At 41.9% G+C, this 24,624-nt stretch overlaps 1 protein-coding gene across 1 annotated transcript in view; it reads left to right on the plus strand.

Moving 5' to 3' along the window:
* The first annotated feature begins 341 nt into the window (after positions 1-341).
* cdk18 (cyclin dependent kinase 18) overlaps positions 342-24,624 on the plus strand; it is a 51,090-nt gene continuing 26,807 nt past the window's right edge. Inside the window, exons 1-2 of the mRNA XM_073468252.1 lie at positions 342-524; positions 23,712-23,847. Of these exons, the coding sequence (XP_073324353.1) occupies positions 23,730-23,847 (118 nt within the window). The 5' untranslated portion in view covers positions 342-524; positions 23,712-23,729. The remainder of the gene's footprint in view (positions 525-23,711; positions 23,848-24,624) is intronic.

The following is a 24,624-nucleotide window of genomic DNA, read 5'->3' on the forward strand; positions in this document are numbered from 1 at the left end:
TCATACACACAAACATACATACATGCTCTCACTAGTGTGCGACAATCATGTCACCACCAGAAGCCAGCCAAAGAGGAGGAGGAGGAGAAAAAGGACGGATAGGAGGAGGCTTGTGCTATGCCAAGTGGGGATTGGCCGTTGCCATGCCAACGAGGGAGGGCCAAAGTCAGAGATTGGTGGAGGAGGAGCTGCAGGCTGATTATAAAACACTCTGAGCAGCAGTTTCTCTCTCCACTGTATCTCTGTCTCTTTATTTAGCCTTTACTGTTATCTGGCCAGTTAGTCAGCTCACAGTGCTTTGTGTGGAGGACGGAGGGAGGGTGGAAGGGTGAGCTGTCAGAGGAACTCGTGGACAGGTCGCATTTACCCAGCCTTCCTGCCGAGCTGTATGTCCATCACTGTGACAGGGCTGCTTGCATCTTGTGGATTTATCTCTGTGTGAGGGACACCTGGGAAGGCGAGGGAGACCTGAGCAGAGAGGCTGCTCTGTCCCTCCAGTGCGTGTGGATGACCTGTGCTCCCCTGTAAGTAGCTCTGCTGCAGCCACATCCACTCACACTCTTCATTAAGACATGTCGACCTTACAGCGAGGTCAGGGGTCAGAGGATGGCAGAGACCGAGGTACATGTTGCTGTTTGGGGCTGAACGTGTGCTTTGAGAGACATTTCTTCATTATTTTTTATCAGGATCCCTCATCATCTCAGGGGGTGCTCCAAATGGGTCTACTAATTGGCTACATTAGTGGTTACTTTTCTCTCTTTCTGGTCTGAAGCTCTATCTTGAGGTTGGACTTAATGTTTCTCTGTATGTAATGAAATTCAGAGGTTACATCGCTGTACAAAATATCAAACTGATGTTACACTGTAACTGCACATTCTGTTCTATAACACAGTTGGTCATACTGATAATTCTGTGCGCAGTGGTGATCACAAGGTCATGTTGTGGTTAACACTCTATCTTTAACAGTGTCATATTGATAGATGAGGCTGCAATAATTGATTTGTAAAAGTCTGAAATGATTAACTGTTTCTTCTGTTTGTAAACACTACTGCACTAAGAACATCTTAGGACATCTGACACCCCCTCAACCACGCAGCAACCCACTCACTCACTCAACCACCTCTCTCCTGTCTGATGAGCCTCATGCATTAAGTAACCGCATGCCAACTGACACTGACACAGTAGTAACAAAGGAAAAGGGCCACTCCAATATACTGAAGTCTATCCATAACCACTGAACAAACAGCACTGTTTACCTACAGTACAGAGGCCTGCGGGAGGAGTAATTGGCTGCCTGGGGTGTGTTTGTATATGTACATGCACAGAACTTGTGACCCTGTTCCATATCATTGTCATTGTTGAGTCATGCAGTAACTGCAGCTTTGCTGTAGTGACATTACTGCAGTAACTAAGTATAACATGTTAGTGAGGAGTCACACTTGTGTTGAACACATCAAGATGTCTGAAATTATGTTTTAAGTTATTATAATTATGTCTTGGGTGCATTTATCCACCCTTTGTTACAGGTGTACAGGCTTCACACACCCACACCCACACCCACCCACACACACACACACACACACACATTAACACCAAGGAATCTGAAATTGTGTGTTTTTTCATAATTATGTTTTTCAGTCTTCAAAGGCATCCAATGCTTGTTTTATTTTTATTTTTCACCTTACAGCATACAGGTTTTTTTAAATTAAGTTTAAGTTCATTTTTCATGCAGCTCTGACGTTTGATAAATCCATCAGCAGATTTCTAAGTTGACTAAACAGCAATTGTCCAATCGTGGCATAGAAACTGTAATTATCAGACATGGTAGGCTATGTGTGTCAATCTTTAGCTTTCTCAACATGCTGACAGAGTGTCAATGAGGCTTTATAGGAGTGACATCTTATAAGCATCCAATGTGTTCACAGTGATATGCACAATGTTTTCACCGTTCAATGATTAAAACACAGGAGCAAAGTTATGTGGAACAGAATAAAACTGTGTTTTATCAGACCTGACATATTAACGTCAGCATGCCTTGCTAGCCAGCTTACTGTCTACTGTAGTAACCTAGTGTTACGTCCAAAGCCACAGAGTACCATATCATTACCTCACTATTATTTTGTGTGACAACAGGTGACATCAGAGATTCCCATTCAAAAACAACACTTACATGGGAGCCAGACCTGGCTGCATCAGATGTTATGTTTGCAGCTCTGTCCTGCTGTTTGTTGGATTTTGGAAAGTTTTGCTAATTTGCTCATACAGTAACAGCCTCAGCCAAACTCACTACCTCAGATAGCATTTTGTTTGCACAAACTTGTTGTTTACAAAACTGAAACATAGGCTCCAAATTTTCTTATCATTCTTATCGTAGCACACAGATCATCAACTGCTGAGGATGCTAACTTTTAGCCTGGGACATGCAGCTTTAGCCTTTTAGCATTATATCATGTAGGCCTATTCATGATATCCTGCTAAAATCAACAACAATTTCAGTTTTATCAACAATTTCAGACCCTTTTGTATTTTTCTCCTTTTAAAACAAGTTAGAATGAGACAAAGTATAGCCTACTACCAACTCACAGTTAGAGTTCATTAGCTTGCTAGTTAGAACTGATCAAATCTGCCAGCAACAGTTGACAGCTGGCAGATTTGATTAAAAAAAAAAAATTTAAAGTAAGTGATAAAGTTTTAGCCTTAATCTGCCATCATAATCATTGTAATTTGTAAATGTGCAATGCCAACATGCTTAACAGGTTTAGTGACAATGGGCTCTATCTAACGCTCGCCGCAAAGCGCTCATTTGTCAGTTTTGTCATTTTCATGCCCCCCAGCGCCAACGTTGTGTAAATAGTAAATGTACTTGCGCCCACATGTGCGCCCCTGGGTGTGTGGGTCTTAAAGTGAGGTGTGGACAGGTGCACTGATGGCAGATTGCTATCTTGAGGCAGCAGAAAGTGACAGCACTATAGACCAACAAAAAGCTGGTCTAAAGTCAAAAGCGCAGTCTGTTTCCTGCTATTTAAAGGACGCATTAGATGTGCCTACACAGGCGGCACACCACATCACTGTAACAAAAATCATGGCACATTTAATCAACAAAACTAAAATCTGGAGAGGAAACAGGAAAACAGAATTAAACTTTTAGCTTCTAAATTAAATATGTGTAGACAGGACCTCAGGATTTATCAGGACAGCTGCTTCACTCCAAACTATTTTTACTGTATGAATCTGGACTGTGTCTGACCCTCAGATGTGTAGAAGAAATTCTAACCGATCCTGTCGCCGAGTCAATCAATGAAGTTTATCAGCTGTTCCTCGTGCGAAAATGCACATGTTAATGTATAGATAACCATATGGTTTCTGCTGCTGGAGGACTGCTGCAGGTAATGTCATTTATATTTTCCTCATTAAGGACGTATTTCACCCTCTCATCCCACCGTTATTGATCAGGATGATACTTTCTATGACCTGTCCCATCTGATCCACGGACTGAGAATCGTGCACACACAGTCGGTCACAATCGGTCACAGCAGTGCTCCTCTCCTCCTCCTAAGTTTAATATCAATGCATTTTTTTCATATGCAGTCAAACAGAGTTGTTGATGGGACAGATGAGTGTGAAATGGCGGGGCAGAGGGTCCAGCAGCCAAGGACCACACACATGTCCCTCACTGAAGATGAGTGCTACTATTTAATATGTGCCAGGCCCTGGTGCACCTGGCTCTTTAAGAGACTGGGAGACGACACTCCTGCCAAAACACACCCATGACTAATCCAGAGTAATAATACCAGCTCTTTGTGCCATGTGCCGCACTTTGCGACCAGATTATCCGCCATTTAACTAGCAAAATGGACTTGGACACGCCCTAAATACACTAGCGCTTTGCGCTTTAGACCGAGCACCATAGACCGTCTAAATAGGGCCCAATGAGGGGAACATGGCCGATGGGCCGGATGTTGATATGGTTAAATGTGCTGAAGCAAAATTTGGAGATAACCAGGCTAATGAAATTAGACAAGTGGAAGTTTTGGGTTTATTTCATCCCCCATCTTTAGGATTAATACAAAGCTATTGTAATATGCCTGACATTATGTACCAAACATTTTATTCCTGCTCTTCCTTTTAGCAGGCCTATTCGGTTGGTCTTTTTTCTGTATTTTGGTCACATGTTTAAACAGTTGGCCTTTTGGTTCTGAGGTAGGTTGCTACTGTAATTTTGAATCCATAGTATCAATCATTTGCCTTAGCATGCTGCAGCTGAGGCACAATAACAATGTTTACATAAGGAGTTTATTATTGAGTCCCTGATTCATCACACAGCCCCCAGGCCCACTCAGCCATGATAATGTGAAGATAGACCCCTGCATACTAAACAATAGCCCTGGCACCAGCACTAAACACCACAGATGAACAAACACATGCAAACATTTGGTCAAACACACCAAATGGAAGGCAGTTTACCTTTCACATAACACTGAGCCCACTGGCTGCTGTAGTGAAAGGTTAAATGCTTCAGCAAGCAAGCATCTTTTGTGAAAATAAGTCCATCATTTCCTCCACCTGAGACTCCATGGGTCCTCACTATGTGTCTAAGTTACACATATGGCTTTTATGGTAGAGCCACTGGATGACCAACATTAGATCTGTTGGCTCAGTCACTTCTTTTTTTTGTTTTTTGTGTGAATACATTATAGACTGGCTGTTTTGGCACACGTGAGTGTGTTATTTGCATGTTACTAATGTTACAGAATTTCTCAGTGAAACATTAGTCCTCTGATTGTTGCCATTTTGAAATGCCAACTTGCAAAATTGCCAGTTGTACCAAGGAACATTGTGTCCCCTGTCTGTTCTTGTTTCACTCTCTACTGTTTATTTGAAAAAATGCACACTAGCAACATCACATTATTGCTCTTTTCCCATTGGACGGCACTTCTCAATTGGTTAGCGCACAGTTGAATAAACTGGGAAAAAAAATTCAAGCAGAAAGTAGAACCACACACACCGCTTATTTATTATTACTTTATCATTATGTAACTGCAGCTGCCAGTGAAGATGCACACAACCAGCATGGTGGCACGCACTCTTTTGTCTTACATCATACAATGTGGAATTTTAATACTTTATTTAAATAAAAAAGTTACATTTATATTCAGTGTTGATCACCAAAACTCAGTGTGTGAATGCACTTCCTGTCTCATAAAACATTGGCAAAGCCGATATTTGAATGGTGCACTGTTAACATGCATATTTACTAGCTTGCATTCTTCTTTCCCGTCTATGTTGGGACTTATCTTAGCGCAAGGTCCACTTATAACTTTCACAGTTTTCAGATATAATAAGGAATCATCATTGGTACACTTAATATCTTGTTTGGCATAGTGAAGTTTCAGCATCAGCACCAGGATGTCGTCTGACACAGTTTTTGTGTGCGTGAGCAGCAGCCACATGTGCCACTGCTGCTGCCAGGGTCGCATTAAATGACTAAAAAAAGACCTAAAGGACCTGAAGTGTTGTTTGGCTTGTTTCCCTCACTCACGCCCAGTCTGCTTCCAAAGCTCTTCACAGGTGGGCGGGCAGTGCATTCAAAGCCGAGCTATCTAGCTCATTTAAAATCCGCCCTATGTGAGGCTGCCAATGCTTTATATAGAATTATGTTGTTCTCGACAAACACTGGAGAAACACAAATGTTATGACAGGCACTGTTATGATTGGTTAGCACCCTGAAGTGTGGGATTTGCTTCTCTGGGCAGGAGGGCAGCCAGTGTGTTCACTTTTACTTGTCGTGATGCGCAGTGTATTTAGGGGCTTTGCATAATTGCAGGCCTTTTTTCTCCCAAGTTACTTGTCCAGTGCTGCAGTGGTGATGGCTTATTAGAGGTTGGCTCCCACACACATACACAAGCAAAAGCCACCTTGGGAAATGTATAATGTGATGTGTGCAAGTTGTCTGAGGTAAACTATGAGTCACAGCGCTGCTCCTGTCAGAAGCAGGAGCATACGCCAAAACCCCAGGGGAAAGTTCTAACAACTAGCATATCAGAATAATCACACACATAATGTGACATGAAGAAGCCTGACAGACGTAAAGGTCTGAAACACTCATGCATGTTCCTGACATTAAAGTGAAACTGACTTTTATCTGCAATCTTAAGACTTATGTAATTAATTTAATAGTCATAGTTTGTTTTGTCAATTAATAAGTAGGCTAATTCTGTACCTTTATTATTTAAAGTGAATAATGCAGGGATTAGCTTCATGTAATTAAACCTTGTCCAGGTGTGCTGTAGGCTTATCTGTTTGATTCACATTGAAGGTGTAAATATGCATCAATGTGTCTACATAAATACTCAACCACAGATACAAACAAAGTTCTGTGTGAAATTTGTCAAAAAGGTAGGTCCTCAATCACATACCTGATTCAGGCCATCCACCTACTAACAACATTTCCAAACTGAAAGAAATGACCCACTCTACAAGGGGTGAAAAAAAACCAATTCACTTAAGGAGGCTGTCTTCATTCTTTTATTCAAGATTCCTAAATTGATTGATACCTGAATTGATTCTTTGATTTCTGAATCGATTTTATATAACTAGCGCTTAGTCCCTTAGCTTGATGAGAACACATAATGGCAATTCCCATTAACATGCTAACGGAGGTTAGCATCCCAACAGATGAAAAGATCCATCTTAATTCACAAACTTAACATTGTGTGTTCATTTGCAGCCATTCAGTCGCGGTCGAAATTTTATACACTCTTAAAGAACATGTCATGGCAGTCTTCAGTTCCAATGATTTCTACAGCTCTCTTTTTTCTGTGATGGAATGAGATGATACACCCACTAGACACTAGACAAACACTACAATGGGAAGGTCTAAAGATCTCAGCATTGATCTGATTATTGATTGATTTGAATAAGTCAGGAAAGTCACTTGGAGTCATTTCAAAGCAGTTATAGGTCCCAAGATCAACTGTAGAAACAACTGTTTGTAAGTATAAAGTTCATGGTACAGTTGTGTCACTGCCACGAGGAAAAGCCTGCTGGAGGAAAACTCTGTGTTCAGATGAAACAAAAATGTAGTTGTTTGGCCACAGTGAGCAGCAATATGTTTGGAGGTGAGAAGGTGAGGCCTTTAACCCCCAAAACACCGCACCTACTGTCAAGCATGGGGGGCTGTTTTGCTGCCAGTGGATCTGGTGCTGTTAAGAAAGTAAATGGAATAATGAAGAAGGAGGATTATCTCCAAATCCTTCAGGACAACCTAAAATCATCAGCCAGAAGATTGGCTCTTGGGTGCAGTTGGGTGTTCCGAAAATGATCCCAAACACACATCAAAAGTGGTAAAGGAATGGCTGAATCAGGCTAGAACTGAGGTTTGGAATGGACTTCCAAAAGTCCTGACTTTAACCCCATTGAGAACATGTGGACTGTGCTGGAGAAACAAGTCTGTGCCAGGAAGCCAACAAATTTAGTTGAACTTCACCGATTCCGTCAAGTGGAGTGGTTAAAAATCCAGCCAGAGGACTACCAGAAGCTTGTGGATAGTTGTCAGAAGCACCTAATTGAGGTGAAAATGGCCAAGAGACATTTAACCCAATATTAGAATTACTGTATGTATATTTTTGACCAAGCAGATTTGGTCACATTTTCAGAGGACTTACAATAAATTCATTATTGAACCAAACAGTATTTACTTCAGAATTATAAGTTAAAGCAAAAAAGTTATCTGTTGCAAGTAAAGTAAAGTTAGACTATCAATCCATGGAAAGTAATGCTAACAGTAGATGCTAACGCTACTTTTAAGCCTAAACTCCAACTAATTGAAGCCATAACTGAAGCCTTGAGCTGTTTTATTTATATGCAACTAGCTCTGTTGAAAATACCAAATTTGTGTGTGTAGACATGAACCAAAGAGGGAAAGGTACACCCTGAATACACCTGAATGCTACCAAAGAACTAAGGTGTCTAGTGCAATACATATCAGGGGAGCAGTGAGTTAGCAGGAAGTGATAGCGTTGAGATTTGTACACACATTGCTTGACTGCTTAGTCCTAAGTCCAAAGACACAGACGCTTCTAGCATTCAAAGGGAAAGTGATAACAAGGCTTGAATAATTTAATGGGCACTCGCAGATTCTTGTAAATTGCAATTCAGACAGCTCTGGCTTAACTTTGTTTCTTCGTGTCAGCAGGAAGTTCCTCAATCTAATTTAACAGCATGCCCTATTAGCCTTGTTTGAGTAATTTCATGCTTTTAGTCACAACAAACAGACGTACATTAGACTGAGCCTGCCTGAGGATGATATCTGTCTGTGTCGCTGCTATCTTCTCTAGAAAAGAAATCCCTCCCACTCGCTCTGTTTTTATCACCTGACTCTTCCTCTTTTTCTGTCCTTTCATTCTCCTTTCATTCATTCACCCTCTATTGGTCTCTTTCCTTTGCTCTTGTTTTGTTTTGTTTTTTTGTTTTTTTGTTTGTTTGTTTTTTGGGGGTGGGTGATTGGTGCAGATGGTGGGGTAAATCATAAACACATTAAATTTGAGTCGTGCCTCACATCAGGTGGTAACATTTCTCACTTTCTGCATCATGACTCACCTCTGATGTCACTCTGACATCAACGATCAGTGTGCATGTGCACATTTTGGTATGTTGCGTTCAGGAGTTAAAAGAGAACGGACATTGTCGGAATGAGTAAACCAGAGCCTCATCACAGACACTGCATGTTATTTGTAAATCGGGTTAGACAACCTACCCTCTTAACATGTGACTGCTTACACATGTAGCCCTGTTTAACCTATTCAGAAGCTCTTCTGTCTTCAAGACTGCTTCAAATGTCACCAGAGACCCAGAGGCTAAGGCTGAGACAGGTTCACTCAAATCTGATCAGCTGTCTTAGCCTTTAATGCATATATGGTATGAACACGGAAGACAGCACATACCCTAGCACATCAAAATCCTACTATATGTACATATGCACACATGAACGTGTGTGTGGATGCAACAAACACACAGGTGAAAATGTGTGGGCCAACACTAACAAAATGTTGATCCACAGTAATTTATATCTAGATGTTAACCTTTCTGTTTATTACCTTCACCTTGAAGGGTTATGTTTTCAACAGTGTCTGTTGGTTGGTTGGTTGGTTGGTTGGTTGGTTTGTCGGCAGTATTTCACAAAAACTACTTAAAGATTTTCCATGACACTTGGAAGGAAGATGGGTCTCAGCCAAAAATAGACCCCAATAACCTTTGGTGCCGACACGGATAAAGGGATGGATCCAGGAATTCTTTCTCACTTTCTTTAACATTGCGAGAAACTGCATTTCGAGACATTTTCATTCTAGATCTGGTGAACTTAAATTATGGTTAAGCAGTTATCAGTGGTCTAAAATTTAGAGGCATACGGGGCCATCAAGCTTGATATCAGATTAGGCTTTGATTAAATTTAAGGGGACTGTTGGCAGCAGCTGCCTTGGTGTTGGGAGTGAGACAGGGCTGCAAGTGAAGGAGTTTCCTAGGGCACTGTTCACTTCTGAGGGCAAGATAAAGCGGGAGGTCAGTTAGGGTTAACAGGGATCTGAGCATGAAGGCAAAGCAAATGATTTTTCAGTTTGTTAGGGTTAGGGTCACCTATGGTCATGAGCTTCAGGTAGGGACAAGAAAAAAATGCCAATACAGATCTGGCAAACAGGAGCAGACAACCCAAGTGCCATAATTCCACGCAGTATGTGGGCCAGATCAATGTATCTGCTGTGGGCCAGATCTGGGCCACAATAATTTTGCTATCTGGGCCTGCCTTAACGCATTGTGGTGCCAATGCAGTGGGTTGTAGACAAGAAATTTCAGGGTCATCTGGCAAAAAAGTTTGACCTGGCTCAACTTTTGCTGGAACCAATGAGACATCATCCAACATTGCACTGCACTGACCAATCACATAGGTGTGGCCCGCATTTCTGGTAGATTACTTTGCTATGTGAAAGCCATATTTCAACAGTTTATCTCAAGATCATTGTGACAAAAGACAACATGATTACCACCATGATGAACTTTCAGAGCATTGAAATTCTTCATCATAATATTATAAGTGGTGTTTGGCCTCTGATAAACCTTTAAACTCATACATTCAATAGGAGTTATGAGGGGGGGGGGGGGTGTCATTCCCCTTGTTAGCAAAAGGACCAAAATGCATCCCACTTGTTAACTTGTTATCACCCCTGTCCATTTTACAGTAGTAGGGTGAGTGCAGGGCATAGGGTGGTTTAGTTAAACATGTTAGTGTATTCTGCCTGACTCAATGATGCTTTATTTGACTGAGGTGTGTCAGGCCTAACCCCTGCCCCTAAAGCCAAATCATAGTTCAGTTTTCTAGTCACGGGTGAAGGACACAAACTGGGTCTGCATACAGTACATCTATTGCTCAAACGTTTTCATTATCCCACTGATACAACACCAAGTCTGAATGCCAACTTAGTCTGCTGCCACCATCCAAACAGGATTAGTAGCAGGAAAGGGATTAGAATTTATTCTTATGTATCAAGTAAAAGGGACGATTCCTTGCAAAATATATGTACAGTATGTATGCCTGTGAATCTCCAAACAAAACAACCATCTCGATGTGTGTTGCCTGTTGCACAAACCATGGTGGCCTCCGATACAATAGGCCAGTCTGATGTTGACCCCCAACACTGTTGTTATTCACTCAGCCACTGGACACAGTAGGCCTACTGTTCACATGGGGGCAGGGGGTGACATGTAGACAGACACAGACAGACAGAAGGATTTATTGTTGCTGTCAACACTGTTGTCAATTTTTCTGCAAGTGATCTCTTTGTTATTTGCACTACTCTTAAACTATTCTGAGCAAAGTTCTGAGGAGAAGTGAGTTGGATGAGGAGCCAAGGACAGTGAGAGATAAACAAGTGAGAATAAACATAAAAAAACAATAAATATGTCAGGCAGAGGAACAAGGACTGTGATGTATCGCCATATAACCAGCAAACAAGGTAGGGATTGTTGTCTAGTGAGGCCTAACTCCAAGAAAGATGGGACAAAAGAAAAGGGTCATTTTTATTATGGCTTCAGCCTAGACACAAGAAGAAGAAGAGGACAATGTGACATTGATTTCTGACTAAAATTCTGGCAGAATTGATTATCACTGTGGGACAAGGTGGATAAATCCCTTTCTTCTATCTCGTAAACCAATCACACTCAGGGCATGAGCCAAGTCTCTTAAAGAATAGTGTTCAGGGTGAAGCTGGTGCTCACATCAGCCTGTAGGTCGTGAAGGGGGGCACCTCAAAACTGGCTTCAGTCTATCCCAACTTTCCGTTTTAATTAGGCAATGTTGTTTAAAGCCACAATCAGACTGTTTAGAGGAGAGTCTCTCTTCAAGCTTTGTTTGGAGTTCCTGAGAATCTTATGTGTGATCTGACCGGGCTGCATAAAGCTCTGTTAATTCATGGACTTAATACAGATGTAATCATCCAGAAACTCAGCTGATCCTAACTTTTATAGTTCTTTGGTTTGCAAAATTCTGTCTAATGAAGAACATTATCACTTCCAGGTGACTGGGGCAGATGAGGTACAAATGATTATGTGTGAAGTGAAAGTTGTTGCTTTACTGACAAGCTCAGACTTTCAGACCCTTCTTTTTAGCTAGTAAGCTCTGCTCTCATCAACCTTGTTTCCTTTCCTTGTTTTAGGCCCCTAACACACCAAGCTGAAGGTCGGCTGATGGCCAGTGTCGGGGCCGTTGGTGAGCGTGGCCCTAGTGGTTGCGGTGTTGCACCGTTGGCACTGGTCAGCCTTTGTCTGCAGCTTTTTGGCCAATTGAGCACACTGAATGGCAGTGGAGCCTGTTGGTGAGAGAAAACACTGTGATTGGCTTTTCAGCTAAGCATCAGTGCCCAAGAAAAAAAACAATTAAAAAAAAGATAGAGAAAGGCTCTTGAGCCCATTGCTGTAGCACCCATGATTTCTGTTTGGTTTCCCCTTATTTTTCACCTCCACCTCTTCAACAGGGCCATTTGCAACCTTTTATTGCGCATATTCTACATTAAAAGTGACTATATTAGTAAGAGTGGTTCAAAAAACAAATCTTTATCATAACAATGGTTTGTACAACTGCAGTCAAGAGTCTTCTGGTTTCCTTTTATGAATGACAAATACAGACTACCGCTACCTGGTGGTATGATGAGTTATTACCTCTCACACACACACAAAACATATGAGCTAGTTGCCATTGCCTGTGGTCTTTTAGGAGTGTTCAAGTGCAGTTAAACACAATGGTCAACCTTTGTTGTTGCTTGTTCTTTGATGTTGGTCAGGTGTGTCTGGGCCCTTATACGAACAAGAACTGACAGAGCCAGCCTAACTGTTTGCTCCTGCTTGTTGTCTTCATAATATGTTTTCTAGCTTAGCTAGCTTCATATTTAGCTTGAGAGTGTTGTGTCAATCTTCTAATCTAACTCTCAACAAGAAAGTCAATAAGCATATTTCCCAAGCAGTGTAAGTATTCACTTAAACCCTGTCTCAAAGTTCTGAAACCTTTACATGTGAAAAAAGGAAAAGGGCAATTGCACATTTTTCTATGCCCATTAACTCTAGATAAAAAAACGTTTTAATAAAAAATATCAGTCATATGCCTATATATCTGGTCAGTCTAACAGTATATTTAATCTAATCAATTGCAAAATAGTAAGTATAATAGTATTCTTAGTATAATAAGTATAAGTATAATAAGTTTTATATTTTGTTTCTGAAAAGATAAAAAAAAAAATTCATTTTTTTACGTGTACATAAATAGATCAGGTTTCACAAATCAAGAACAGATTTTAAATTAATCTTTAAGACCTTAATGTACTATGTTTCTGTTACAAAGGTAGAATTATTGTAAAAACCAGGGCGAACCGACAGTCATCCTTTATTTCAGTACATATTGACGCAGCACCTCTCACTAAACAATTCACCTACTGGCATAACATGAACATACTGTATGAACTGAGGTCACATTAACCTAAGTTTCCGTTTTGCAATGGATAAAACCAAACAGTTCACTGATACAAAGACGTGTATTATCTCCATTATGTGTGAATTGTTGTCGGAACGTGGAAGGATAATGGCAGCTAAAATTGGATTAGCTGCATTACAGAATAAAAACACCAGCTGTTAAACAGTGATTCTCCCCAACCACTCTGGATCTGTGAAGCAGCACTGTCACCACCATTCATCTCCTTTAGGGAAAATGTGTGTGCACACGTGTGTGTGTGTGCGCGCGTGCGTGTGTGTGTGTGTGTGTGTGTGTGTGTGTGTGTGTGTGTGTGTGTGTGTTTGTGTGTGTGTGTGTGTCTGTGTGTGTGAGCACACAGTCGTGTAAGCAAAGCTGTATTTTCAGTCCATATGAACTACTGGAGCACACAGTAATGTAACCTCAGGCCCAAGGTCAGTTTTAGTGCATATGACCCAACACACACATACACAGATGTTCTCCCTATCTCTCTGTCTTTCCTTTGCTCCCTCTATTTCTCAACCACACGTACAAACACACACTCTGTCAAACATTGTAGGAAATAAATAAAGAATAAACAAAGAAGTGCAATAAGGATGATTTCCTCACATATCATAATAGCGCTATGTATTTGTTTGAGCGTTTGTTTGAGTGTTTTTAGATTGAAAAGCTCCTCTTTTCGCACATGAAGTGCTGCTATGAAAGCCTTGTTTTCTCGACAATATGCGCATAATACACAGTATGATTATTTCAGTAACCATTTAGATGCATTACCTCCTTACTTATACCATATTTACAACAAAATTAGCACATATATGCAGTTTTTTTAAATTCTAGTAAACCTGCTAAAAATAGATAATTGACTCCTTTCCCATTGCCAGTGGACAAGTTTGCCTTTCTATTTTTTTTTCTCGTGTGTGACATTTGATGTCAGGAACATGCTAGAAAAAAGGGAACAGTAGAACAGTCACATGGAAGCCTGTTCAAATGTTACAGTGGCTATAGTGGTTAGGAGGCTATGTTGTCACCCATGTCCATTTGTTTGTTAGTTTCTTGGTTTGTTGGTTGGTTTGTCAGCAGGATTACACAAGAACTACTGATAAGACTCGGCCCAGGTTAGACCTCTTTAACTTTTCGTGAGGATTCGGATAAAGGGACATAGGGCGAGATAGGTTTGTTTTTTGACATTTTTGACATAGTTTCTCAGGGAGTAATGCATGGATCTTAATGGAAAAAAATCTGGTGTATTTAGGTGGCTGGTATCTATGAGGGATGTGGATCGAATGTCTACCAGGCTGGGTGTCATGTTTCCATCACTTCTGGTTGGAGCTGGAGCTGATAAATACCCAAGACTGAGTCATTTGACTCAGGAATGAATGCTAATACCTTTCCTGCTGGAGACAAATGAAATGTTCTCAAGTGTTGCTGAAATTCTTTTTTATCACCAACAGTGGCTAAAGGTTATTAATGTGTCAACCCGGTCCCTTCACTACTCCAGTGCCAGATTGTTCCATCCCGTATGGCGACTATACTCATGCTCTACTCTCGAGTTTTCTCACTATCAATGTTTTTCTAGTGTTGCTATGTTTTTGGGTTCTTTTGCTCCAGTGTTTTTCCCCCATTGGATTTTTGTTTCATGCTCGTGTTTTGTCCTCCCTTGTGTGCAAAACCCTCAGTGTCTCTCCGCTCAGCCTGCAGCTCCACCAGCTCACCTGTGTTTTCACCTCATCGCTTCCAGAACACTCAACCTGCCTGCCTGCCCTCCTCTCTCTCAATGTCCCAGTTTGTTTTTGTTGAATGAGACGCCATGGAGTCCAACATCAACGACTCGCTTACTACCGGACTTTTTTGCCCCCTCTTCCTCACCAGTATGGGCAAGATTTTTCTTTGTGGCTAAAAAGGATGGATCTTTAAGGCCGTGTATTGACTACAGAGGTCTTAATGACATAACAGTTAAGAACCCTCTCCCTCTCATCGAGTCAGCATTTGGACCCCTCCACCAGGCCGCCGCCTTAAAGCTCGACCTGGCCAATGCATATCATCTGGTGCGTATACGAGAAGGAGACGAATGGAGTTCGAGTACCAAGTGATGCCTTTTGGTCTCACCAACGCCCCTGCAGTCTTCCAGGCCTTAGTCAACAATGTTCTCCGTGACATGCTGAACCGGTTTGTGTTCGTCTATTTAGATGATATTCTAATCTTCTCCCGGAGTCAGGAGGAGCACGTTGAACATGTCCGTTTGGTACTCCAGAGGCTCCTGGAAAACAAGCGTTACGTGAAGGCTGAGAAATGTTGCTTCCACTCTCCATCCGTGGATTTTCTGGGCTTTGTCATTGAGGAAGGGGGGGTTAAGACGGATCCGACCAAAGTGCAGGCAGTGACTGATTGGCTGGCTCCTGAGTACCGTAAGCAACTCCAGCGTTTCCTTGGTTTTGTTTCTATTGATGGTTCATCTGCAACTACAGCCCTGTGGCAGCGCCCCTGACTCAGCTCACCTCCACCAAGCTCCCCTTTCACTGGTCCTCTGAAGCTGAAGAAGCCTTCATCCTGCTGAAGAAGCTGTGCCCCTCTGCTCCAGTCTACAGTTGGTGGTGGAGGTAGACACTTCTGACACCGGAGTGGAAGCTGTCCTGTCTCAGCAATCACCTGCAGACCAGAAACTTCATCCCTGCGCTTTCTTCTCCCGCCGCCTCTCTCCAGCTGAAAAGAACTACGATGTTGGCAACTGTGAGTAACTGGCCATTGTCCTCGCCCTCAAAGAATGGAGACATTGGCTGGAGGGAGCTGCCCATCCTTTCCATGTGTGGACTGACCATAAAAACCTCCCCTATCCGCGTTCTGCCAAGCGGCTGAACTCCCGAGATCCCCAAGGAGATCCACAATTCATCTCCCAAGTGTGGAAGGCATTTTGTCAGGCAGTGGGTGCATCGGTGAGCCTCTCCTCGGGCAGACGGATTTAGTACGCTCCTAACTGCCTGGTCAGCTCCACCACAGGTATGTCACCATGGCGGACAGGCACCCAAGCTCCCAACTACCAACCAGGACAAAAGGTGTAGCTGTCCGCTCGGGATCTCCCCCTCCAGACCGACTCCTGTAAGTTGGCACTCAGATACATTGGACCTTTTGAAAATGACAAGATTGTTAACCCTGCTGTGGTCCAGCTCAAGCCCCCTCCGGCACTCAAGGTGCATCCCTCTTTTCGTGTGTCGCTTCTGCCAGCCCGTTTTGTGTGCTTTTGCTCCAGTGTTTTTCATCTATTGGATTTTTCTACTGGAAACTCACGTTTTTTCCTCCCTCATGTGCAGAACCCCAGAACGTCATCACTTCCAGACCACTCAACCTTTTATCCATAGCCTGCCCCCCTCTCTCTCAATGTCACACTTTGTTTTTTGATAATAAATAGCTTTTGAACTGTTTGCCTGCCTCCAGCAGGCCACCAAAAAACCCCAACCTTAACACATTCTTTCTATTTCATTCAGTTTTCTGCATCTCTGTTGTTGCCCCCTGCATCTTGACCCTCCCAGAGATCACAGCTTGTGTTGGCAGCCCGTTTGGCTGTCAGGAACAGGAAGTGGCCGTGCAAGGTTTCTGTGGACAAACACAGCGATCGGCTGAAGCTGTGGTCTCACTGTTAGTGGGCTAATGGTCTGCCCTGACACTGTGCCAGAGTTTCTTTTTTTTAAGGGCCTCTCATTCAATTCCAACAAACTGGATAGACGCAAAAAAAAAAAAGACTGAGAGAAAAGCTTTTGCCTGAAGGTTTGATTTAGAGTCTGTGTATGTGTGAACTCATCACCAGCATGAGTCACAGTTGTGTATTTCCATTTTGATAGACTGTTGAATGTGTGTCATATTTTCTGATGACTATGCCCACTGACCTGTATAAAACCATGAAGCCCATTTAAACATGCCCCACATCTATTCCATCAGCTGGCACCATTCTAAATGAGTACACATGAGGGGAGCTGTGTATGTTCATTTATCTGGAGCCGACATGGGTCACTGGACAACTGACATATGGCATTTTTCTGAATCAAACACAATTGTCCTCGACCCCCCCCAGAGGCAACAACCACTGAACTGCTCCAGTATGTTTGGTCACTGGCCAAAAGGGCAATATTTTGTTTGCACTGGGCAGCTTATGTTTTTACCCATGCCCCCCACTGCAACAACTCTACAAGTAAATCAGTGGGCTACATATATTGAAGTAGGCCTGAATGGATTACTGTCAGCTTTCTGCAATAATGTGATTATAGGTGTCGCAAATAAGAAACATGGCTATATCCGTGTAGGGGATAAGAGGCACCTCATTTCCTCAGCTGGATTTCTCCCTGAGAAAGTCAATTTCTTGGACGTGCTCACCAGGTTTACAACAACATTTTATAGCATTATACATTTTCATCTGCATGACCTCAGGCAGGAAAATATTGTTGTGACAAAATAATTAGATTCAGTCTAACTAAAAGTCAAACAAACCAAAAGCCTTGATAAGTGTAAGTGGAACACATTTGCACGACAGAGGCAAGCAATTGTTTTGTAACTTTTATGTCAAGTTCCACTTTGGTGAATTTCAACACATATGGGCCTATTCACACCTTCGACCAATAGGAAAACTGTCGTGACAGGGCTGACCTTTGAAAGAAGGAGAGTCCAAAATGGTGGAAGCCTGCTTATTAGATTGCTAGGTTTGCACAATCCACTTTTATTTAGCCCCTGCCAGAGCATAAACTGCTCCTCAAAAGTGGTTTTAGACAGTTATCAGACAGGAGTTAAAGGTACAAATGTGCCTTTTGAATTTATGATGATTAAGCTCGTTACATCAGAGAGCTTATTGTTCTCTCTTTAGTATCATAGTGAGTAAGAATGGCATACTATCCTGAGTACAAGATATTGTAAACAATGCAGTACAGAGGAAATAGAAGTTTGGACAGCTATCGTGACTGACTAGTGCTGCCATTTTTCTGGCCTGCTGATAGTGGTTAGCTCTCCGGCTACAGTAGTTCAGCAGCTAGCCCTGTAAATCATCCATATTAGTGTTGTCACAATACTGGAATTTCTAAGTTTGATAAAATACCTGGATGCATGTATCCTTTTCCTTTGCCTTTGCCTGGTCTCAAATAATAAGCACTCCTGCTGTTTTCTTGGTCAATCAAAACCAGAGATGATTGACAAAGAAGACACAAGCACTTTGAGTGAGTGTATCGATGCAGGCCTATCTGTATCAATACTGCAGAAAATAAGGGATAGGGTTAGCTAGCTAGCAGGCAGGTCAAAAAGGTGTCACTGTTAAAATGGCATATTTCTACTTCCTTTTATTTAAGAGCTTTTCTTGACAATCTGGTCATCTTGACTACAGACAGGTTACAATAAGTAACCTTGTCCACAATTAAATCATTCAGTGCTCAGAGTCTGTTTTTCATTTTAGTAAACATGTCAATTACTTTTTGCTCCCATCTTAGTATTATAGACACTGACTGGCCTAATGTCGACCGACTGTATTTTGGAAGGTTTGCCATCTGAAATTTATGAGACTAGAAATTAAAGTTGTATCGCAATTTGGGAAACTACAAACAGAAAAGATGTAAACCGTCATGGAGATGCATGACAGGGGAGAGCAGCTGAGAGAGACAAACACAGATCAAAGAGGAACTGGGTTTAAAAAAAGAAGAGAGAGGCTAACGCACTAACATGTAACATGTTTGTGTCCAGGGTGGATCACAGCTACGGGCAGACTGAGGTATGTTAGCACGTTGTTTGGAGCAGATGCACTCGTGACATGGGGCGTGTATGTCCCTCTGAAAAAAGTAGCTGTGAGAGCGATGCCACATACTCCTGACTGGCTGCAAGCATCCAGACCCTTCAATTGTACCCTTCTTCAAACAGAGGAGACTGTTGTCCACGAGATAAATGAAGCTCACCGCCAGATTTGCACACACATACACACACACACTGTTCATCTCAATCAGGAATTTTCTCACTCACAACCCATGCAATTAAGTTGTTCAGGAGGGCAAATGAGGGAGCGGAGTGAATAAAGAGAGGCTCCCAATCAGAGTGGGGGCTGCTGCATTTCTCTGTGTCCTGTTCAGAAAAGAAACACTTTGGATTCTATTTCAAACACCTGATGAGAGGGGAGCAGAGAAGAGAAGGCAAGCGAGAACAAGAGATACAGAGCTCGATGTAAAAAGAGATTTGCAGTGCAGTCTCTCCTGGGTGAGGGTGCCAAAAAAGTTACATCCCCATTTGTGACTGAACACAAACACTATGGTGTATTGGCAAATCTGTGCACGTTAGTGATTTTTAGTCATGATTTACAGGTTTCAGAGTACAGATGGAATGATCTATAGTAGTGAAAGTAGGTTTCAGTAGGATTCGGTGTTGACTACCCTCTATACTCCTGGCTATGACCCTGGTCTGAGCTGTAAACGGGGAGATTACTAGTAGCCTACCAAAAGTTGCTAGTTATTTTACATGTTATTTTACCCTGGGGTTTTACTGCACTCATCCAAGGCTGAAAGCTTTATTGGTTATCCTCCCATATTAAAGCCAGGGTTGATAAGAAAAGTAGGAAATCCTGTGCCTGTGGCTGTCTTAGGTCTATAATATTGCCTATTTTCATTTGGATCAAATTAAATGACTGGACGGCCTACATGCTTGTCAACCCACGTAGCCGCCTGCCTCTGTGCACTCTGCCCGAGGCGCTCATTGCACATGGCCAGAATCATCCACAAAGCTCAGTACTGATATATTGCTAAAGCGATTAGCTAGCTAGTCTCACAAGAATGGCAGAGAAAGCGTAACCAAAATTGAGTTGAGACATCAGGTGGTTGGATATGGTTAGCGAGGACGACGATGCACTGCGCCTGTCATTCAGCAGCTAACCCAGTAGCATAAAGCACACAGCCCCTCAGTCGAAAAACAAGAGAACCGCAGTGGCAGTGACAGACTGTCGTTCAGCCGCTAACCAAGTGACGTTAGCATATAGCACATACACACATAGTGAGCAGTAACTGCCAGGCTGGATAACCTTTTCAGGCTGGTTAAGTTCAAGGCAGCTATTTTGCTTTTGCTTGTATTATTGTGGCATTTAACAGAGCATTTCACGTAGTATAACTAGCCTCTCACACACATTATCTCCCAGCGAGAGTTCTGGGACAGTCTCTATTAGTTTTATAAGATGCCAGTTGTCATGAGCTAAGTATCTGGGAAATGGGTGTTTGTTAAGATATGGAGCACATAAAAGAGGGTGTATCTTTAGTACGGTTTTTTATCCACACTACTTGGATGGCTCTGGAGATGGCAATGTTGGTTAGTCAGACAGTTGCTTGATCCGAGCATCACTTTGGTTCAGACTGAAGCAAATATTGACTGGATTGCCATTACATTAAATACAAATATTAAACTCCATTGTAATTGTTTAAAAAAAAAAGTGGCAAGGACATCTATGTCATTTCAAACATTCTTCTTTTTTGTCAAAACCTGGTCTTTACATTATCCACAATACAACTGGACCACGGACAGTTTTGGCCACAAAGACATTCAGATGTGTTTTGTTAGCAGCTGCTAATGTAGCCTAGAGCAGGTTTTATACATCTTTTTTCACATGTACAGTAATACTCACCAACATCTGCAAACAGTTGTCCTTTTAGGTTTCTAGTGCTCCTTTCAGTTGAGCCACGGTTGGCTTTCTTTACTCATTACTACCAGGTTCTCCTATTGATTACTCCAATAAAAGACATTATTCCCTAATGTCGTAAGGGCCAACTGCAGAGGCTACCAGAGTTCCTACTGCCCCCCCAAATTTTGATCATAAGCAATTGACTGAGATACCTACTAGCTACTTACGTAACAAATACTAAACCATTACAAATCAAGAACACATTGTTAATGCTTCATATACCAGTCAAACCGAAGGCAACTAACTTCCAATTCAAGGTTAACCAAACCCCTGTATCCTCTGGACTTCCTCATCGAGGGCTTCATAAACTTCATCCACAGAGAAAAAGTAAAGGAGGACGTTAAATAGAATTAACTGTTAAACTCTGAGTTAGTGGAAACAGTGAAGGACCTGAGTGAAATGAAAGATAATCCTCCTCCTCCTATATATATTTATTTTCTTGTGTAAATTATTCTTCCAGGATGAGAATAATCAAGTCATACACAATATGGATCGCATGGATTTGCAATGACAGCCACAAGTGTCGACAATAAGTGTATACAATAACACTTATCTGACTGAGAGCACTGAGTAGACAATACAGTATGGCATCAGAGAAAAGCTGCTGGAACAGAAGAGTAAAGGTCATTTTTCATCCACATCATGACAATAAACACTGTCGTCCTCCACACAAACATCACAACAAACCAAGCGAGTAAAAGGACCCAGCGCTGTAACTCTTACTGACATAAAGAGCTCTTTGTACTGCTGTTTTTCAACACTTTTACACGTCTGTTTTACAGCTCAGTGTCAACTGCAGTGTACTTTGTGTCACTTGAACTCCTGTACGTATGGAGGTCCTCCGTTACTATAAAGTAACCTTGCTGAGGCATTGGGGAAGTCTGCCTTCACAGAGGCTACCTTACACATTCTAAAAGAGAAAAACATCAGCCACAACCACAAACACACCAGGACTTAAGCCAGCCTAGTGGTATTGATGTCTCTCTGCAGAGTAAGCCTCTTTCCTTTTCCATTCTTAACCCTTTAATCGGCTTTATATCTGATTGCTTTTTATTAATCAAGTTTTTCTCTCTGATATTGTGTATTCTGTCTGACAGATTGTGTATTCTGCCTATTGATTTTCAGGTTTTTCCTTTCATTCTAGCTAATTTAACCATGTAACGTGACTATCAGAATATCTGTAGTGAGCTGGAAGAGAGCTCCTGCCAGGCTGCAGAAAATGAATACTAGTGACACATCTGTATAGATGTTAACTGCACCTTTACAGTTGTCATGGGTGAAATTGTGTGCGACAGAGCAAAAGCATTTTTCCAGCTCTAAAGCTAAGGTCTTTGTTGCTGCTTCAGCTTCTCAATGGATGTGATTGTGTGTTATGAACTCCAGAAAAAAAGGTTGGCATTCCTGCTCTGAGCAGTGCTGTGGCAATCTCGTTGCTCTTTTCTGCTGACAAGATGGTGTTTCCCTCTCCGTGGAAGAGTCACATGAGCTCAATTTGATTGATTTCTAATGGCCTCTTCTCCCTTTTCCAAATTAGAAATCCTCCTTTTTCTGCACTGATTTGTGGATAATTTGCTTCCACGGTTGCCTTTTGAGCTGCTTCTTCTTCACTGGCTTCACTGGTCACCCACACTTCTCTGGTTTGACAATGCCTTTATAATTATTTCTAAATTCCTACATTCCTTGGGGTCTGGGTGTCAAGTGAATTTCCTTCCTCATAAAACATTTGCAGAGTATTTAAAAATCCAGCATAGTTTACCTCCATGTATGCTTGAAGTCTTCTACCACGTCTTGATCAGTGCAATATTGTGACAACATTTGTAAGAAAGGCACTCAGCTGTGGTCACAAGCCCCACTGATCTCCCTCCCTGTTGTTGTCCAGCGGACTACCAGGGCCACGGAAATCTCACATATACTCAGTTTTTGTGACGGGAAGAAGAAGGTGCCTATCAGCTGAACTTCACCACTGTTGGAGCGAAGCGAGCTGAGAGGTTTCATGTGGTTTCCCCGGTCGACCATGTTTTTTTAGTTTGAAAAAGAATTTACCCAGACTTCATTGCAAATTAGTGCTCTTTAAAATAATCAAGGACTAGACAGCTTTGTGCAACAGATGCATTGAGATATTAGACTATTTAGAAAATAATTAAACATTTTCCACTCAGTACTTTTTCAATTCATTCGGTTTAAGTCACAAAAATAACTCACGTTGATCCCATAAGCTCTCCTTCAGTCTGGTTTGTTCTTCACCCGGAGTGTATATATATATATGTGTATATGGCATGTTCCTGATTGGTTTCAGGCAGCGTTCTGACCTGCGCTGTGCAGGTACTGCAACAGTCAGGGTAATCTGACAATATACTGATCGCTCAGAGACAGTAATATCCTGATGGGTTATTGAGGTTTAAAAATAACAGGAGGGAATGTGGAGTCTTGCTGCAATTTAACTCACCATACACAACTCTTAGCCTTTCACAATAATGAGCAGAAACACACACGCACGGACAAATCAGTGCCAGTAAAAGAATCGCGGAGACCCCATGACACCCGTTTCTGCAGCACGCAGACCAGAGAAACAGTGGAGAACAAAAAGTTGTGAAAACTAACTAGCAGGGCTGGCTGTGGTTATGTAACCTACTGAGGGAGAGGGTATACTGATCAGATGATTTCCTGCTGCTTTCCGCCTCATTATTAGATGACAGAAGAAGTCTTTGGTCAAACTGCACACGGGCTCCGCAGCTTGTGTCACGTAGGCAGTGCACTGGGAAATATTTACACTTCGCTCTCTTTGATTTATGTTGTAGCAGCCGATATGTTCAGTACATACAGTACAAACAGTGCTATGCACTAAGAAAACCATCATTTCTGTCTGTAGTTTGCATTACATGGCTAAACTTCACAATTATTGCAGCTTTATTTTTTTTTTCTTCAGGAAAAGCATCAGAATATGATGATGCATGTACGGGTTGGAATATTATCTGTATGTTTAATGTTGTACATCACTCTCTCTGCGTCTCTTTCTTCTCCCAGAGTCTGCTCCTCAACACGATGAACAAGATGAAGAACTTCAAAAGGCGTTTCTCTCTGTCTGTTCCTCGCACTGAGACCATTGAGGAGAATGAGTTCACCGAACAGATCAACCAGCTCAACATACGGCACACACAGGGTAAGAACCCTCATTTCCCATTCAGCCACGAGAAGCCGATTCATTACCGTAAAGCTCCACTCGCTAATTTTTTTTGGGTCCGAAATTTTAATTTTTAAAATAAATTAATTCATGCTGAGTTTCCAAACCAAAGCTAATTGCATTAATACAATGACAACATACAATCACAGTATTTTCAAAATATGAATATTCCTACAAAATCCTTGCATGACTAGTAAGCTACCAGGTCTGGTTAAAGTGAAAACTGCACTAATGAATATATCTGGAATATCACTGATAGTGACGAACCCACAGAGAATTATCAGTGAAACAAGACAGGTAAACTTCACTCTGTTTTTGCCTGCACCCAGACCTGCGCTCTATTTCAAGCAAAAATCAGGGAAATGAAACAAAACGCATAATTGAGCTGATGGTGGATTTTAGGGCTGTTGTATAGATTGTACTTCAGCATATTGTAAGCAAACATCCATGGACACAAAGAGAATACTCAAATTGAGATAGAGTTAGCGGCTGCTCTCTCTCTCTCTCTCTCAGTGAGGTGCATCTCAACAAACTGATCAAACTGCCTAAACCAGGCAGATTATGTTACTACACTGCCTGTTTCTGTCCTAAAATGTTTTCAGAAACATATTTTTGTGGACTGTTTAGATGTAATACAATATCGTTTGTTACCAGCTGGCTTCTTTACAGTTCCCTGTTTCAAAACCAAGCATTGCCTAACTCATAGTATGTCACCCATCAGTGGGAGTGTTTATTGGTCCAGTGCAGCACCGTGCA

This window comes from Pagrus major, chromosome 6, assembly GCF_040436345.1.
Source record: "Pagrus major chromosome 6, Pma_NU_1.0".
In the NCBI taxonomy this organism is placed as follows: domain Eukaryota; kingdom Metazoa; phylum Chordata; class Actinopteri; order Spariformes; family Sparidae; genus Pagrus; species Pagrus major.